Source organism: Nicotiana tomentosiformis, chromosome 12 (assembly GCF_000390325.3).
Source record: "Nicotiana tomentosiformis chromosome 12, ASM39032v3, whole genome shotgun sequence".
Taxonomy (NCBI): Eukaryota; Viridiplantae; Streptophyta; class Magnoliopsida; order Solanales; family Solanaceae; genus Nicotiana; species Nicotiana tomentosiformis.
Window position 1 is genome coordinate 62,102,811 of NC_090823.1, and position 19,361 is coordinate 62,122,171.

A 19,361-nucleotide genomic window follows, 5' to 3' on the forward strand; every position below is an offset into this window, starting at 1 on the left:
TGATTGTAGCAAAATTTATCTCCTAGCTTGGTCATAAGAGTCATTTAGGCCACTTAGAAATTGTAGCAACCTTTGTTGTTGTAAGTGTTCAGCATACTCTCTTGAATTAGAGGCATGTACCATGGCATCATACTCATTCCACAAACCTTTCAACTTAGTGAAGTAAGTAGAAATAGAGTTTGTACCTTGAGATAGAGTAGCAATAACTCTGTGAATCTAAAAAATTCTCATGCGATTGACCTTGTCAACCCCTTCTCTTAGATCTTCCCAGACCATATGAGCATTTGAAGCATACGCAATTCCACTAAGGAGCTCTGTCGATACTGTGTTCATGAGCCATGAGAGAACAATTGCATTACACGTTTCCCACTGTTCAAGCAATTCAGTCTCACATGACTCCTTTGAGCAGGTGCCAGTCACAACCCCTAGCTTTCTCATCCCCAATAATGTGATCTTCATCGTCCTGCTCCAAAGACCATATTTCTCTGATCCTGTTAACTTCACAGGGATTAGAACAATGCAGGGGTATCGGATGGACCAAGGTATAGTGGATGTGTATAGGAGATTGCTGTTTCTACCATTGAAGAATTCAATTTTCAAAAAAACGCTCAGTGAATGAAGGATCGATAGACTCAAGGATGTTGTAGATTACACTGATAAATATGCACAGATTATCAGTAGCTCCCGCTCTGATACTATGTCAAAAACAGTGCTAATCTGCACTTGGAGCCTCAAGCTCGACAAGTCCTCTAATGGAGGAAGCTTCTAGAGAGAAGAATAAGAGAGCATTTTGGATAAAATGAGTGTATATCTTCATTAGCAAATCCTCGAGAAGACTATATACAAAGCTATACAAAGCTCCACTAACTCCACTAACTAACTTTTAACTTACCAATAGGTCGCTGCCACGTCACCTCTAACTAACCAATCTGTTAACTAACTATCAACTAACAAACTATTAACAGACTATCACTAACAACTAACAATACAAATCATAATAAAAATATATAAAAATAGACTCTCTGCAGGTAAGCGAGTTAATCACTACGACATCAGTCAAGAATTTAACACGTAGCATTTAGAGTACCCGTTTACACATCAGCTCTAAAGATTTCCCATTTACCAAACACCCAGACCCAGCACCAAATCAATTCTTCATCTAAAACTAAACAAAATCATGAATGCAACATTTTGTCTAGATTGTACATGAAAAATGTTTTAAATACAAATGCTCAAAATATTTACTCCTATCAAAGTCTTTAAATAATCAGAAACTTGTTAAATTTACGGTGTGTAGGGTCTCACAACATATTCCTGTAAGAAAAAAGGATTAAGAGACACATAAGGAAAAGGGGATGTTTCTATTTTCTTTTTCGGGTTTTTGTGGGAGACCCATTGGGTGGCTGGTGGAAGTTTTTAGATCAAAATAACAGTCTTTCTTGCCGAAGCTACCAAAAGCAAATCTTATCTGCCGCAATACAAAAACATAATATTTAACTTGATTCGATCAATTAAGTTATATCTATGGGTAGAAATGAACATCCAAATCCAAAAGAGTACAAAAACATCCGAAGAATAATCTCATAAAATTAGATTCGGAGGAGTGATTATCTCATAAAAAAATTCTCCCTAAACAAAAAAGGCAATCAGATGCACGAAGCATCCTAAATTCACACAGGGTCCGCGGAAAGGACGCACCTCGAGTGTGTGTGATGTAGGCGACCTATCTTAGTTCAAGTATTAGTGAGTGGTCATAGGGAGATAACTTTACCGTTGCTCCAAGGCTCCTCTTCAAATTTTCTCCCTAACCAAAATTCGGTAATACCCTTATCTTATATTTGAACTCAATTTTCTTAGCACATTCTAATGTAAAACTTTGTTCACACGTCTAATAACAAGAAACGGGACATTTGTGTATTGCTCCCTCCGTTTCAATTTATGTGAACCTAATTGACTCGACACAAAGTTTAAGAAAAAAGAGAAGACTTTTGAACTTGTGTAAAATGAGGCACATATATTTTGTGTGGCTGTAAATCATTGCATAAAGGTAAATTATTTTTAAATATGGAAAGTGTCATTCTTTTTGGCATGGACAAAAAAAAAGAAAATCGGTTTACATAAATTGAAACGGGGAGTAACTCTTGTGCAAGAAAAATGTACGAGTACTGTTGTGCTTACTATGGTTATATCTACATGTACATAATAGATATGTATCTATTATTGCATGTATGTATAAAAAGATCGATACAAAGAAAGGTCTGAGAACAAAAAGGGGTTTTGTGCTTTTGTGAGTTTCAGACTTTGAGTTGTTGGGGAGAGAAGAAAAAAATGGGAAGGGGTAGGGTTGAGCTTAAGAGAATAGAGAACAAGATCAACAGGCAAGTGACCTTCGCTAAGAGAAGAAATGGACTTTTGAAAAAAGCTTATGAGCTTTCTGTTCTTTGTGATGCTGAGGTTGCTCTGATCATCTTCTCCAATAGGGGAAAACTGTACGAGTTCTGCAGTAGCTCTAGGTATATATTTTTACAAGAAACAAAAAATGAATATATTACGTATAGCTATCTATATCTATGTACACATACATATAGTCCTTTTTTCTCTCTGTAGATTCTGTTTCCTTGTTGTTGTTTTGAGATCTAAATAAGTATAGGAGATTTTGTGAGAAGTGATAAAAGTATTTCTCTTTTTTTCTGTGTAGAGTGTATTTACCATTTTTGTGAATGTTTTGGAGTGTATAGGACTTTGTGCTTGTGGGTGTTGTTAGATCTGCAAGAGGAAACCATGAAAAGAAGATAAAATTTCTATATCTATGTTGATTTTCTGTGTTGAGGGGTTGTGGTTTCTTGCTAGCTAGTCTCCTCCATTTTGTGTTCTTTCTACTCATTTTGATTGGCTTTTTTATTTCCCCTTTGACCTCATAAACAAAATTAAATAGTGCTCTTTGCAGCGAAAATGGTCTGATATATTGCCTGTTGATAATATCTATAAAGCTCTTGAGCTATGTACAGTTTCTTCTTCTTTTACCATTTTCTTTACCTTCAAATTAAAGAAGCATTTCTTGAAACTTATTCTGCTAAAATTTTAAACGTTGAGGCTGTTGTTGGTAAAAGCTTAAGTTTTAGTCTACATCTCTAATTCATTCGGCTGTTTCTTTGGAAATATTCCACTAATAAATTTAGGGTTCACTTTTAAATGCATCAATATAGCTTTTGGATCGTGTTGGTCACAAAGTTCCTACCTTTAGGGGTTTTTTCAACCCTAATTTTTTCCTTTATCTGAACTTGTTTCTAATTTTTTGTTCTGATCATTTACTCTTGATGGAACATCTTCAAGCTTGGATTCTCTTCTTCTTCTTTTTCTTTATGCTTTTTAGTTTTTTTTTTCTTAAAGCCATTGCCGTAGCATTTCTTTTTCACCCTTTCTCTGAAATCTCAAAAGCAGCTAAAAACTGGACTTTAATCAATTTGGTTCGCTGGTTACTCCGGAGCTCTTTGATGGACAGCCCTTCAAAAATCAAGATATTGGAATCTCTCTCTCTCTCTCTCTCTAGTCTTAAGAGAATTTGACTTGATGTTAATTATCAGCTTATTTATCTAGATTGTCGATCTCTAAGTCTTCACTTCTTTTGCTAGGATGAAACAATCTTATATCCAGTCACACTGGAAGTCTTTTGGTTTATTTCCTAATCTCTCTGAAAATCTTTCAAACGTGATTTTACATTACTAGGATATAGAGAGGGAAATGAAAAGTGACGGCTACGCGAAAAACAAGTCTGAGATGAAAAGAAGTATTCGGTTGTGTTTAAATCTGTGTAAGAATGCAAAAAACTTTTCAGATTTTCTGAGGGTTGAAAATCAGGTACCAAGTTAACAAGATGAAAAAATATAGATCTATTATTAACTTCATAATGAAAACGAATACACATATTTTGCTTTAGGATTATCTAATTGTATTGTGAACTGAAGAATCATAAGCTTGTGACAATGAAACAGCATGCTCAAGACATTAGAGAGGTACCAGAAGTGCAACTACGGAGCACCAGAGACCAATATATCCACACGAGAAGCACTGGTAAATGTTTATCTTCCAACTAATTCTTCTTTAATTAGTGAGTGTTCTTGCTATTAGGACATAATTACGGTTGTTCATTTCAAGAAAGTTTCCATCTCTATATGTTAGAATGATTTAAAAAAACACTATAGGTTGAATAGCAATTATTATCGAGGAAAAAATAATTTAATTTAACAATCCAACTTCCTTCCCCTTTTATATTTTTGCAAGGTTAGAGAGATTAACAATAGTTTAAGAACAGAAAGATATTGTAATGTGAAGGGAATGAAAACTGGGTAGTGAAGAATATCCTTCAAAGTTTTCATTATTTTGAAACCAAACATAGGGTTTAAAATAACGGATCTATAAAGAAAAGATTTATTCCATCCAAGTCATGAAAAAAGTCCTATCCATTGTGTGTTTGACAAAGAAGTGTCCCAAAATTCCAATGATCCCTGCCACTCAATACAAAATCATATTCCCTCCGTCCCAATTTATGTGATACCTTTTGACATGACATGAAGTTCAAAAAATAAAAGAAAGAGTATACTTGTACTCTAAAATAAGCGTTAAATATTTGTGTGATTATAAATAATTTTTTAAGCATAAAATGAAAAATCTTAAAATTAAATTAATTTTAAACATAAAAAGTTGACATTTGATGTAATATAATAAAAAGAAAAGGTACCACATAAATTTAGACAAAAGGGGGTAATAAAAATAAGGGAACACTTGGATTCCAAGGGAACAAATCAAGAAGTTTTAAATTTGTGAAGTCATTTGGATGGACAAAAATCAACCTTTTTATAGTGAAAAGCTGCTATCTGAGCATTTGAGATTTTGATCTGCATAGAGGTTTTTAAATCCAAATGAAGGGTTATATCAAGTCCTATGAATATAGCTATTTACACTGACATTTCAGTTCCTTTTTATTTTCCCAGCAGAATACAATGATCATATCCATTTTTGACTTGCTGCACTATATGAAAACCAATAATCTGTATTTGGTATATGCAACCGTTGGAACTATGTCATTTTGAAACCAAATTTATACTCCACTGTTCCATAGTTGTTGGGCGTTGATCCTTGTTATATGAAACTTAATATATGGGGGGGGGGGGGGGGGTTTCTTTCTAGTGAACAAATATTGGGATCGGATAAAGATGAAGATAAGGATGGATGATAAATTTAATACAATATTTTGTAACTACATTATATCCTATCTTATATATAAATTGTTGCAATCCTAGCTGCTCACTTGTACATGTATATTAAGAGAAATATAACGTAAGTTAGTAATATATTTTCTCATGTTCTTTCTTATGAGTTATGTTATAGTATCAGAGCCATTGTCTTCCGGCTTCACTAAGCATGCATGTCAAAGCACACAAAGAAATCCTTTCCATCTTTTCCTTCCTTGTTACCCTTATTCATTTTATCATTCGGACTTCTCTCAATTATGCTCACCACTTTATTTCTATAAAACTAACATCTACCAATTTTGTCTTTTGGAACTCTCTGCCAGTAGCATTCTTAAGAGGCCAAAAATCTTGGTTGTCACATGAGATTTCCCTTGCCCAGTTGCCCTCCCTTCACGTCCAAGTTGATGGAAGTGATGAATTTCAACCTAACCCTGAGTATGATCATCACCGGATCCAACAAGACCAACTAATCATGAGTCTTCTTATCTCTTCATTATCTGAACAAGTCATACCTTTTTAAATGGGAGTAATTAGAACTTGTCAGAAGAAATATCGTAAGTATCATAACATGAATAATCTAGTGACGTGAATTTTGAAGGTGCTAGAGAGTGTGTTCTAGAGACATTAACAACAACAACAACAACCCAGTATAATCTCACTAATGGGGTGTAGAGAGGGTAGTGTGTACGCAAACCTTACCCCTACCCTGGGGTAGAGAGGCTGTTTCCGATAGACTCTCGGCTCCCTCCCTCCAAGAATTTTCCACCTTGCTCTTGGGGTGACTCGAACTCACAACCTCTTGGTTGAAAGTGGATACTGCTTACCACTAGAGCAACCCACTCTTGTAAGTGTTCTAGAGACATTGCTGGAAAGTATTTCAATCTAGTAGACCATTTATTATTGCCAATGGTTACAGGAAATAAGTAGCCAACAAGAGTACTTGAAGCTTAAAGCACGTTATGAAGCATTACAGCGATCACAGAGGTATATAACAATGGTATTGAGAAGAAAGCTTCATTTACTTTCTTCATTTATGAAATGTGTTTTAGCTAAAAGAACGCTTTCTGATGTTGTGTCAATAGGAATCTTCTTGGTGAAGATCTAGGCCCTTTGAATAGCAAGGAACTTGAATCACTTGAGAGGCAGCTTGATATGTCACTGAAACAGATTCGATCAACTCGGGTAAATTTGACATATAGCTAATCAATAATTATGGTACTAAAATATTGTTTGAGTAGAACTGGTATTAAACAATTATTTTATATTACCAAAACAAATGAAAGAATTGATAATCTTTTAGATTTGTTCCAATGGTCCGATCATTTTCAGTAAATATGTGTGTGTGTATATATATATATATATATATTTTATTTTTTATTTTTTTTTATTTTTTTTGCTAGCTGCATGGTCATTAACTCATAAGCACTTGCACTGACCACTAGTCTCCAATTTTCCAGACTCAGTTAATGTTGGATCAACTTACAGATCTTCAGAGAAAGGTACATAAGTTTATTTTGATCATTCCTGACTAGTAAAAAGAATCATTGTGTTTTCCTAAGCTACTTAAAGTCATCATTATATGGCGACGATCTTCCATGTGGCAGGAACATGCATTAAACGAAGCAAATAGAACCTTGAAACAAAGGGTAAGTGCAATTTCCCTTCTTTTCCCCCTTCCTAGGTAACGCAATTACTACTGAATTGTTGCTACAGCTTAAAACAAAGGGGTTTCGTGTGAGTGTGTTTGAGGGAAATGACGAGAAAGGAATAGTTTAATTTCTATATATACACTAACAGTTAATCGTCTGTAAATTAAAAGAGATGAATAATCTAATAACTAAAATAGGTTACCTGTTGCATGTTAAATACACTAGTAGTGTAAAACATTGTACAGTCGATGTATGTAAATTAAATTCACGAATTAATTGCGATGTCTTACTTATTGATCCCGTCACTAAACTCTCATTGGAAGTGACGGTTTCGCCAACAGAAACAATAATTAACGTTTCTTCTCTTAGTCATAGTTGTTTCATGAGAATATGAGCTGTTGTATATGCAGTCGTCTTCACTTGGTTATATGAGGGTTTGGAATGGTTTAATTTGCAGTTGATGGAAGGAAGCCAACTAAATCTGCAGTGGCAGCAAAATGCACAAGATGTGGGCTACGGCCGGCAAACAACTCAAACTCAGGGCGATGGCTTTTTTCATCCTTTGGAATGTGAACCCACTTTGCAAATTGGGTACGTTCTCAATATTTTGGATCTTTTTCAGTTTGCTTTTTAAAGCATTCATGGGGCACTTTGACTATCATAAAGATTAAGAGGTAAATATTCAATATTCTGCTGCGTGAGATAAATTAAGTACGTCGTATTATTAAAATTGTGATATATTTAGTTGAAAAGCTGCCGCGAATAATACCATTTCATATTGGAAGAAATTCATCATCCGATATGATGAAGTTGACCTCGCAGAGGGTAATTATGTTCGCTATGTTGCATTCTATGCTATACAATCTATCATTTGTTCAAAGTAACTGTAGAGTATGTGCCACTTCATCTAAATTCTTCAAAATATACCAAAAATTATAACTATTGTACCAAATATTCCACTCATATTTGAGGACATGTAACATTATATATAGAGTGATTGTTACGTTTACTTTAACAACTGATTTAAAGTAAATGAAAATTCGTTACTTGACCTAAGTTCTATACTTACATTTCTTTTTTCAAATATTGGCAGGTATCAGAATGATCCAATTATAACAGTAGGAGGAGCAGGGCCCAGTGTGAATAACTACATGGCTGGCTGGTTGCCTTGAAATTAAGTTCATTTCTGATAAGATTGATTATATAAACTTATGCTCAATGCTTTTCCTATCATAAGCACTCTCCTAATTTGTGTTATATGTTGTTTGCCGAATTCTGGACTAATTGGGGATCCGTAAGACAGACCCGTTATTGTTACTTAATCATAAACTAGATTTCCCTGAGTGTGCTTAATCAGTAAAGGTTATTACTTTCCTCCGTTTTCTTTTGGTCAGTGTCAAACTCAGTCTGATTTTAATACTACATCTTAAGGTCTTGGCTCCCAAAGTGCAGATTTCCAGCACACTGACCAGCCTTTAGCCAAGTTTATTTGGGTTCTCGAACTTATAATTTTTAGGCCCATGCCCTTTTTCAGAGTGTCTCTCCAAAACTGGCTATGAGTGCTTTCTGTAGAGAAATTTCCACTCACTGCTTCCTCTAATATTCTTTCTTTAACACATTATAGAGGCTTATCACTAATGTCTACTGACTTATATTATGTCAACTTTTATTGAGTCTTTAAATTGTTAGAAACCCGTTATACCTAGAGCTAGAAGCTTATGAAGATGATCATTATTGATTGGTATTACCAGCTGCCTTAAAATCGTAAGTTCAGAAGTCCCAAACTTTATTAGGAAACAAGCGTAGGTGCAGTGCACGGGCCATTTTTAATTTCCATTCATGCTTTGGGCCTATTAGTAAATGGAAGTTAGCTGTGATGCAGTACATTCTTGTTGTGAAAGAAGTCAGTTAGTGAAAATTTTCGCAGCTCTGGAACACCAGATATAGCAATTTTTCATTTTCATACTGAATTACAATTGTTTCTTCAATTGTGCATGATAGAATTTTTTGGACCGAGTTCAGAATAAAGTTGGTCTTCTTTGGTATTTATCCGATGTTATTGATTTAACTTTCCACCTTGAGGGCTATATTTATTGGAGTTGAGATCGATGTTGAATATTTTAGGGAGTTTTATAGCTTTACCCACAAAAACTAAACTAATTACTATTGTCTACTCATTGATTTTTCTACCCATCAAACTAATTATCCTTCCTACCCATTGCAGCTTTTGTAGGTAATTATTTCTCTCTTTTTTTTTCTCATTTTCTTTTTTATTTCTCTGTTTTTTTTTCTTTTCTTTCTTTTCCCCTTTTATTTTTCTCCTTTTTATTTATTATTTTTTTCTTTTTTCTTTTTTTCTGTTCATATATTATTTTTCATAATCATATTATTCTTTATTTTCTTTATTCACCATAATCTGATTTTATACTCAATTTGGCTCGTTTCTTTTCATTTTTATATTTTTATTTTCCTTTCCGTTTGTTTATTTTTTTAATTTCGCATTCCTTTTCTAATTTCATTCAACTTTTTAAAATTTCTTTTCTTTCCCATATTACTATTTTATGTCTTCCGACACCTACTTATACAATGAATATTATTTTCATGGAACTCCATCAAAAAATTCATTTAAGAAAATATTTGCAAGGACGTAGTTGGAAAAATTGAAAAAGAAATGTAAAAATAACTTATTGATTACGGTATACTGTTATATTATATTGTATACTACAATAGTATAATGTTACTACTGTAATCATGACTTTAGCTTTGCATAATAGCACCTAGATGATTCAACAAATAACAATCAAAGTATACTATTATGGTATATTGTATACTATTACACTATATTGTTGCAGTATATTGCATATTATTATAGTATACCGTTACAGTATATTATATACTATAACAGTATACTGTTGCAGTATAGTTATATACTCCTACAGTATATTATCTATATACTCCTACAGTATATTGTATACCGTAGTGGTATACTGTTAGGTAACAATGTTCTTCGTTCTTCGATCATTACAGTATATCATTGCAGTATATTGTATACTATAATAGTATATTATTGCAGTATAGCTATATGCTCCTACAACATATTGTATACCGTAGCGGTAGACTATTGGGTAAATGTGTTCTTCTTCGATTTTCAGTTGAAAAATTCGAACTCAATCACCTCAAATCAGCTCCAACTGCGATCAAATTTCAGTATGAACTTTCAGAAGGTACTATAAGCAATATTTAATAACACCCGCTTTGAATCAAACAAGAAATCTGCAAAATAAAAATTTTAAATTCAAGAGCTTCAAGCCCAACAATGGTGGATATTCAAATACACATAAAAATTCAGATCCAGGAAGCTTACTTGAAGGTACTATAAGCAATATTTTATATCGCCCACATCGAATAAAACAATAAATCTTAAAAATAATATTTTAAATTCATGAGCTTCAAGCTCAACAATGGTGGGTCTTTATACACATACTAAAATCAGATATGGTAAATGTCAAGACCCGAAATTTCTGCCCTCGGGATCGTGATGACACCTAACATTTCACTCGCTAGGCAAGCTAACGTTAACTATATCTATTAACTATTTTTTAATAATTTTCAAATTAAATGACAATAATAAAACTGAATAGTCTGAAATGAGGTGATAAACTAATAAGCGACGAAATCCAAATACAAATCCCGGAACTGGCGTCACGGATACATGAACGTCTAGAACACTAAAGATAATGGTCTGAAATAAACATAACTGTCTGAATCAAAATAAACAGCTAAATAATGTAGAAGAGGACTTCAGGGCTACGGACGCCGTGCATCTATATCTCAAGTCTCCACTGATAGCTAGATCCGAGCAAACCTCACTCAGCGCAGCTGGGACCAACTCTAGTATCTGCACAAATAGCGCAAAGTGTAGTATGAGTACAACTTATCCCATGTACTCTGTAAGCAATGATCTGTACGCAATAATAATAATAACAGAAAAGACATGAATGGAAATAAAGTAGTTAATTCATAACAACGAACTCAAAATCCAATTACCAGAGAGCCCAGAATAACAAGTCATATAAACTCGTCTCAATTACCGAGGCCAATCCAATACTCACAAATAAATATAACTTTATACAATCCATTGCGGCACGCAACCCGATCCCACCATATCATCATCTGTCAATATCATAATCCGTCCTTATTCCACCATTTCAACTCATTACCTTTTAATTTTCGTTGCAGCGTGCAACCCGCTCCCCAAATAATTTTAAATTATAATAGCAATTTAACAACCAAAATTTACAAGAAGTTCTACATCAAGAGATGTACGAAGTAACAAATAATAACATGATAATCAAGAATCTCTAACAACTCGAATGCCTCAACTTTACCAACTCAATGGTATCTACCAATTAACAACTCATACAAATAAAACTACATTGTTGAAGGCAATAAATGTTATGAAACTATTAGACAAGCAAGACATGGGAAAATTTAGATATCCAAGAAAAGCAAATAGGGACAAGTAGCAAATAGGCATGGAATTATAGAAGGAATGGACAATTTAATACAAGTATAACTAAATGGCAAGTAGCAAATATGGCATGAAAGTCAAATAAGCATGTAGCAATTAAGGTATGAAACAAGATATACTATGAAGTAACAAAGATAGGGAAGTAAGTAACGTAACGGTGCATGTACACTCGTCACCTCGCATATACGCCGTTTCACATGTTATTCACATAACATGTAGTTCAAGGGTTCCTAATTCCCTCAAATCAAGGTAAGACCCAATTCTTACCTCGCTAACTCAAGCAATCAATCAACCACGACCTTTCTTTTTGAACAAGCCTCCAAACCAACCAAATCTAGCAAATTATTGACCAAATGATTCAAAATAAGCTTTAGAAAGTACCCACAAATGAAAGAGGTCCAATTTATATTATTTTTTAAAAAGTCAACCCTAGGCCCGCTTGGTCAAAATTGAGATTCGGACCAAAACTCGATTACCCGTTCACCCTCTAGCCCGATTATGTGATTTGTTTCGAAATCCGACCTCTATTAGAGGTCTAAATCTCAATTTTACAAAAATCCTCAATTCTACCTAAATCCCTAATTTCTATCATGAAAATCCTAAATTTGATATTGAAATCTCATGAAATGTAATGGTTAATTGAAATGAAATGGATTAAAGTCACTTACCAATGAATTTAGGAAGAAATTTCTCTTGAAAAATCGCCTCTAGGGTATTTAGGGTTGAGAAATTGTGAGAAATGAGCTAAGTCCCATTTTTCCCTCTTTTACCTAGCTGCGGATGTTGCAATTGCGATGTCTTGTTCGCAATTGCGACCACCGCAAATACGAGAGAAGGGTCGCAAATGCGAACCCTGTCTCAAAGCTATAGAAGTCGCAAATGCGACATTTGGTTCGCAAATGTGAACACCCAATCTTTGCAAATGCGGACCAATCCTTCATAAATGTGAAGGTAATCCCAAGACACACTGAGTCGCAAATGCGACTCTGTCATCGCAAATGCAACCACTGTTCATTTGCAATTGTGAACATTATGCTCGCAAATGCGAGCATACCCAGTCCAGCCCATGCTCGCAAAGGCAAGGTCTGCAGCAGAGCACCAGCACCAGAAGTGCACCAACTATTCCAACCTTAACCAAACTTATCCGAAAAATGCCCAAAACGTACCCGAGCCCCTCGGGCTCCAAACCAAACATGCAGAAAAGTGTAATAATATCATACAAACTTGCTCGTGTAATCAAATCACCAAAATAACATCTAAATCTACGAATCAATCCTAAACACGAATGAACTTTCAAAGTGAAACTCAAGAACACTAGAATCACATTAAAGCATTTGAATCATGTCAAATAAACTCCGAATTGAATCACATTTTGCATACAAGTTTCAAATAGAAATGCGGAACTATTCCAAATTTCAACAGAAAAATCCGAACCCGTTAGCTAAGAAGTCAACTTTTGGTCAACCCTTATAATTCTTCAACTTTGAAAAATGCTAGTTTTTGGCAAAATGAGTCAAAACAAGTTAGGGACTTCCGAATTAAATTTTGGGAATACGGCCAAGTCCCAAATCACGATACAGACCCACCGGGATTGTTAAAATAATGATCTGTGTCCGTTTATAAAAAATATTGATCGTAGTCAACTCAAACCATTTTAAAGGCAAAAATTCACATTTTCTTCAAATTTTCACATAAAGACTTTCTGGAATAAAACACGGACTACGCACGCAAATCAAGAAGTACTAAATGGAGCTAATTGAGGTCATAGAACACGGGAATAGAGGGTAAATCTCAAAATGACCTATCGGGTCATCACATTCTCCACCTCTAAAATAAATATTCGTCCTCGAACGGACATAGAAAAGTACCTGGACTGGTGAAAAGGTGTGGGTATCTACTCCGCATATCGGACTCAAACTCTCTCGTAGCTGCCTCGATCGGCTGACCTGTTCACTGCACTCGAACTGAAGGATAACTCTTAGACCTCAACTTTCGGACATGTCGTGCTAGAATGGCCACCGACTCCTCCTCGTAAGTCAAATCCTTGTCCAATTGGACTGAGCTGAAATCTAATACATGGGACGGATCACCGTGATACTTCCAGAGCATGGACACATGGAACACCGGATGGACTGCTGATAAACTAGGTGGAAATACAAGCTTGTAGGCCACCTCACCCACTCTCTCAAGAATCTCAAAAGGTTTGATATACCTAGGGCTCAACTTGCCCTTCTTTCGAAACCTTATCACACTCTTCATGGGTGAAACCCGGAGAAACCCTCTCTCCAACCATGAATTCAACATCACGAACTCTACGATCGACATAACTCTTCTGCCTAGACTGAGCTGTGCGAAGTCGATCCTAAATTGTCGTAACTTTTTCCAAGGCATCCTGAACCAAATCAGTACCCAACAACCGAGCCTCTGCCGGCTCAAACCAACTAACTGGTGAGCGACACCGCCTCCCATATAGTGCCTCATAGGGAGCCATCTGAATACTCGATTGGTAGTTGTTGTTGCAGGCAAACTCCACAAGCGGCAAGACCTGATCCCAAGAACCCCCGAAATCCATAACACAGGCATGCAGAATATCCTCTAATATCTAAATGGTACGCTCGGACTGCCCATCCGTCTAGGGGTGAAATGTTGTACTCAGGTCAAACCGTGTGCCTAACTCATACTGTACGACCCTCCAAAAGTGTGATGTAAACTGCGTGCCCCGATAAAAAATGATGGACACTAGCACACCGTACAGATGCACAATCTCACAGATATAGATATCAGCCAACCGCTATGGAGAAAAGGTAACTGCTGCCGGAATAAAATGCGCCAACTTGGTCATCCTATCCACAATCACCCATACATCATCAAATTTCTTCTGAGTTTGTGGGAGCCCAACAATGAAGTCCATAGTAATACGCTCCCACTTCCACTTAGGAATCTCAAGCCTCTGAAGCAAACCACCAAGCATCTGATACTCGTACTTTACTTGCTGACAGTTCAAACACCGAGCTACATATGACACTATATCCTTCTTCATCCTTCTCCACCAATAATGCTGCCTCAAATCCCGGTACATCTTGGCGGCACCCAGATGGATGGAATACCGCGAACTGCGGGCCTTCTCAAGAATCAACTCACGAAGCCCATCCACATTGGGCACACAAATCCGACCCTGCATCCGTAAAACCCCATCATCTCTAATGGTAACCTGCTTGGCATCACTGTGCCACACCGTGTCCTTAAGGACAAGCAAATGGCGGTCGTCATACTGATGCTCTCTGATGCGCTCATACAAAGAAGACCGAGAAACCGTGCAGCAAGAACCCGACTAGGCTCCGAAACATCTAACGTCACGAACTGGTTGGCCAAAGCCTGAACATCTGATGCTAGTGCCCTCTCACTAACATATACGCAAGGCTAACCATACTCATAGCCTTTCTGATCAAGGCATCTGATAGCATCCTAGGAAGCTCAAATCTATTCAAGGACAAGAATAAAGCTTTGGAATCTCAAAGAGGGCCTTTAACAAGATGTCAATCTAAAGAGTTGCAAAACAAGGTTATTAGACTTCAAGTGCAAATAAAGAAGTTGTTAATTGGGATGGAGAGCTCAAGGATAAAGGATATGAGTTGTCTAGGTGTTATAATTATTTTATGGTCCAAATTCATGTCCAAGAAAAGGTGGATTAAATTCCAAATGACATCCTCTGAAGAAGGTCCAAATCAGGCCACTATTGGACCTATTTGGAACCTAAAAATGTGTCCAAACTTGTAGCCCAATAAGTACTACATGAAGCCACGTTTTTATAACATAAAAAGGACTTACTTGATGCCCAAGAAAGGCTCAATAGGCGTGATAGAAGTTGGGTACAAGTTGGTGCCAAGTTGCTTGCAAGTTGCCTTCAAGATTTCAAAGATCCTATTCATGATTGGTTTGGGACTTTCAAGATTCTATCCAAGATTGGTTTTAACTTATTTTCATATATTTTGGTACTAGATTTATTGCTTTCCTAGGTAGTTAAGGTTATGTTTTCCTTTTCCTAAGATTGTTGGAGTTACTTTCCAAGATTGACTTGGTTTTTGTTTCCTAGTGTTTTTCCTTTTCCTAAGGCATTTGGACTTGTTGTCCAAAGTAGTTTAGGACTTTATTTCCTTGTTTTTAGGTAGGAATTTCATGACCCGCTCTCTATATAAAGGGTTTTCTTCTTTGTTTTTAGATTTGAGATATTATAGACTATTATCAATAAAAATTGTGAGATTTTTCTTGTACTCTTGTGTGTGGCTACTCTTGGATTTATTTTTCAACCTTCAAGACTCAACTTAAGGTGGTAAGATTAAACTCTTTCAAAATCTTAGATCACTTTTAGGTATTCAAGAAAGGTGATAAGTTTAGGCTTATTGTTGTTGTTGTTATTCAAAAGGGTCGGATTTCACAATCTATCTCTTGTTTTTAATTCTTTACCAAAGGCGATTAGTTCTTTGTTAGCTAATTGTTGTTGTTAGGATTCAACTTCAAGAATAGACTTCTTGAATTCAAGAAACTCTTTCTTGAATTCAATCTATCTTTAATTTTCCGTTGTTTTTTTGTTTCTTTATTTTTTTAAGCTTCCGCACGTTTTTTTGATTTTCTTTAGTAATTCTTGGACCTCTATCCTATTACCATCAAGTGGTATCAGATCATAGGCTAATAAAGATTTAAATCTTGATAATTTTGGGAGGTTCTTGAGCAAAACAAAACCAAAAACAAAAAAAAGCAAAAATCAGCCCAAAGAAAAGCATTATGGCTCATTATTATTTGTAGAATTCAAATGTTATTTGGTTTCCAAGTCAAGAAAGGAAACAAGAAGAGGGAATCCTAGTTCTTGAAGATTAAGGTAATTTCTTTCCTTATTCTTGTGGGTTTTGGGTTTCCTAAATTCTTTCCTCTTTTTTTTCTACATAACCAACTCCTATTCTTTCAAGGTTTGGTCCTTCACTTTCCTTTTCTTTTTTTAACTCCACATTCTTATCACTAAGGGTTGTGACTAGTAAAGTTTATTAATAAATCTAAAGATTAACGATCAAGAGTTGCTTTGAGTGGAAAAAGGCAAGAGAGGCGAGAACATTAGAGGAAATAGCCAAATTTGAGAGATACATAATTCTTCTAATCTTTGTTCAAGATGTTTCAAACATGTAGTTATAGTGAAAGGAGGCGAGCTATGGCTCAACAACTTGAAAAGTCGAACTTACAATATACCGAATGGAAGGAAGATAATGGTAAAATTATTTTTCAAATAAGAGCTAAAGTGATGTCTGCGATTTGTGCCCTTGGAATTGACAAAGAGTTTGGCTATAACTCAATTAGCACTTATATGGTTGAAAAATTAAACTTGATAAGCATATTGAACCCTACATGTTGAGAGAATTAAAGGTAGATAAAAGAGTGTTATTACTATTCTCTATTGGAAGGTATGAGGATGCGATCTAGTGTGATGTGATTCCCATGAATAATTATCATATCTTATTGGAAAAGCCATGGTATGCCTATAGAATAGCTTCATATAATATGAAAAAAAAATAGATACTCTTTTGAGGTTAACGGGAAGAAACTTATTCTTGGACCTTTGACTCCCTCAAAAATTTATGAAGATAAAAAGACTGTTAAAGAGAATATGGAAAAATATAAGAGAAAAAAGAATGAGAGGAGTAAGGGAGTACAGGTTGACATCCCAATAGAGGAAAAAGAAGAGGTTGTATTGAGTGAAGAGAATGTGATGTCAATTGAGAAAAAGAGTAAGGTTGAGGAAAAAGAAAAGAGAGAAGGCAATGAGATAAGAAAAGTCTTTGAGGTAGATAGAGAAAAACAAGAGGGTTTGAGTAAAGAAGAAGAAAAAAACTTTAGTGAGAGAAAAGAGGCTAAGGGTGAGGGAAAAGTTAGTTTTGTGATAAAAACCAAAGAGAGTGTAAGCAAGAATAAAATTTCTTTACTTCCTAACCGATTAACTCATTCTTGTTTTAGTTTTTGTGATTTTGTGCAGCCACGTGTTGAAAGATCTTTTGAAAGGAGAGGTGAGGCGTGAGAAATGGTGGCAAAGGATCCAATTGAATTCCAACATGAATTAGGCGAAATTAATTCTTGTTGGATGTTGGAAGATAAAAGCTTGATTAAATTCTTTGTTATTGAACCTTTTGGCTATTTTAATTCTTATTTACAGGTTTATGACATGGAGTTTCCTAAAGCCATTGCTAAGATGGAATCATTGCATAAAAGAATACAAGGTGATGTTGTTCCATTAGTAAATAAGTCCAAGTATGATATGTATAATTGGTTCATTCACATTCTTGGCCTTCCTAAAACACCTAAGGTATTTTTGGAGGTAATGAACTATACTCTTATTTCTTATGTTGGTGACTTTATAATTTTTGTGGATGATGATATTTTGATGCATATCAAGTCATTAACTGTAATATCTAAGTTAAAGTGCAAGAGTAATTTGCTTCCTTTTGAAATTGAGTATGACATAGATGATTATGCATTTCAATTTGGTGGAAAAGGGCATGAAATTTATGAGAAGAGGCTTGCTAATGAGTTAAATGTTCTTTCTTCTCTTATTCAAGTGTCTAATAAATTTTCATGTGATAAATTGCTAGAATGTGAGTTTTGTTGTTTGATGGGAAGTCATTCCTCTAGGCATGTTGATTGTGAGCCTGTAAAAGTGTTTACTACTAGTAAAGAGGATATGCATGATTATTGTGACGTTAGTGATCAAATACTCTTTCATGAACCTATCTATGACTCTTTCTGTGACAGTTTGAGCAATTATGTAGAATCCATTGATGTTGCGAATATTATTGGGGAAAGTTATAATCATGAGCTTGAATGTATTGAAATTTATATTTTGGAATTTATGGGTTCTTCTGACCTTTCTGAGAATTTATGTGCTTCTTTGAATAACTTACATGTAGAAGAATCCATGGGATTTATAATTGATACTTGGCTATATCATAAGAGTGTCTTATTTGATACATGTGGCAGAAATACTTGTATTAAATGGATGCATGACCAATATTTAGTAATTTCTTTGGCATGCACATGTTTGGACTACCTTATTGACAAGATCGCATTGCAAATTTCATTACATAGTGCATCTAAGAGAGGTTTTTATTGGACAACTCTAAGTAGGTATAAATTTTATTGGGATGATGATGTACATATGCTTTATAAAGGAGTTTTTACACCTACTAGGCTTAATTGGGTTAAGTAAACACATGGTCACTATCTTGTTTTATTCCTACCATTTTTTCAAATTAGTGCCATTTACTAGTGCGTAGCTTTTTTTCTTGCAAGGTCAAAATTCGAGGACGAATTTTCTTCAAGAAGAGGGGAATGATAGCATCCTAGGAAGCTCAAATCTATTCAAGGACAAGAATGAAGCTTTGAAATTTCAAAGAGGGCCTTTAACAAGATGTCAAGCTAAAGAGTTGCAAAACAAAGTTATTAGACTTCAAGTGCAAATAAAGAAGTTGTTAATTAGGATGGAGAGATCAAGGATAAAGGATATGAGTTGTCTACGTGTTATAATTATTTTATGGTCCAAATTCATGTCCAAGAAAAGGTGGATTAGATCCCAAAAGACATCCTCTGAAGAAGGTCCAAATCAGGCCACTATTGGACCTATTTGGAACCTAAAAATGTGTCCAAACTTGCAGCCCAATAAGTCCTACATGAAGCCACGTTTTTATAACATAAAAAGGACTTACTTGCTGCCCAAGAAAGGCTCAATAGGCGTGATATAAGTTGGGTACAAGTTGGTGCCAAGTTGCTTGCAAGTTGCCTTCAAGATTTCCAAGATCCTATTCATGATTGGTCTGGGACTTTCGAGATTCTATCCAAGATTGGTTTTAACTTATTTTTATATATTTTGGTACTAGATTTATTGCTTTCCTA

General features: G+C 35.2%; 1 protein-coding gene across 2 annotated transcripts; it reads left to right on the top strand.

Annotated features, from left to right (window-relative positions):
• The first annotated feature begins 2,151 nt into the window (after positions 1-2,151).
• Positions 2,152-8,244, top strand: LOC104096187 (agamous-like MADS-box protein AGL9 homolog). 2 transcript variants are annotated; one of them, XM_009602514.4, is made up of 8 exons: positions 2,152-2,513; positions 3,993-4,071; positions 6,169-6,236; positions 6,335-6,434; positions 6,710-6,751; positions 6,857-6,898; positions 7,359-7,492; positions 7,995-8,244. In XM_009602514.4, exons 1-8 carry the CDS (start codon positions 2,329-2,331, stop codon positions 8,071-8,073), a joined length of 729 nt encoding a protein of 242 aa, XP_009600809.1. In that variant the 5' UTR covers positions 2,152-2,328; the 3' UTR covers positions 8,074-8,244. The 2 variants fall into 2 exon arrangements, with proteins under 2 accessions (XP_009600809.1, XP_070047586.1); XM_070191485.1 differs by having other exon boundaries at positions 2,222-2,513; positions 7,359-7,496; positions 8,002-8,244.
• Positions 8,245-19,361: the final 11,117 nt, after the last annotated feature.

Bases quoted from the DNA above. Each gene is read 5' to 3' on its own strand.
- LOC104096187 (XM_009602514.4), top strand. From the start codon at position 2,329: ATGGGAAGGGGTAGGGTTGAGCTTAAGAGAATAGAGAACAAGATCAAC. The intron at 2,514-3,992 runs GTATATATTTTT...ACAATGAAACAG, and splicing joins GAGTTCTGCAGTAGCTCTAG to CATGCTCAAGACATTAGAGA. The intron at 4,072-6,168 runs GTAAATGTTTAT...CAATGGTTACAG, and splicing joins TATCCACACGAGAAGCACTG to GAAATAAGTAGCCAACAAGA.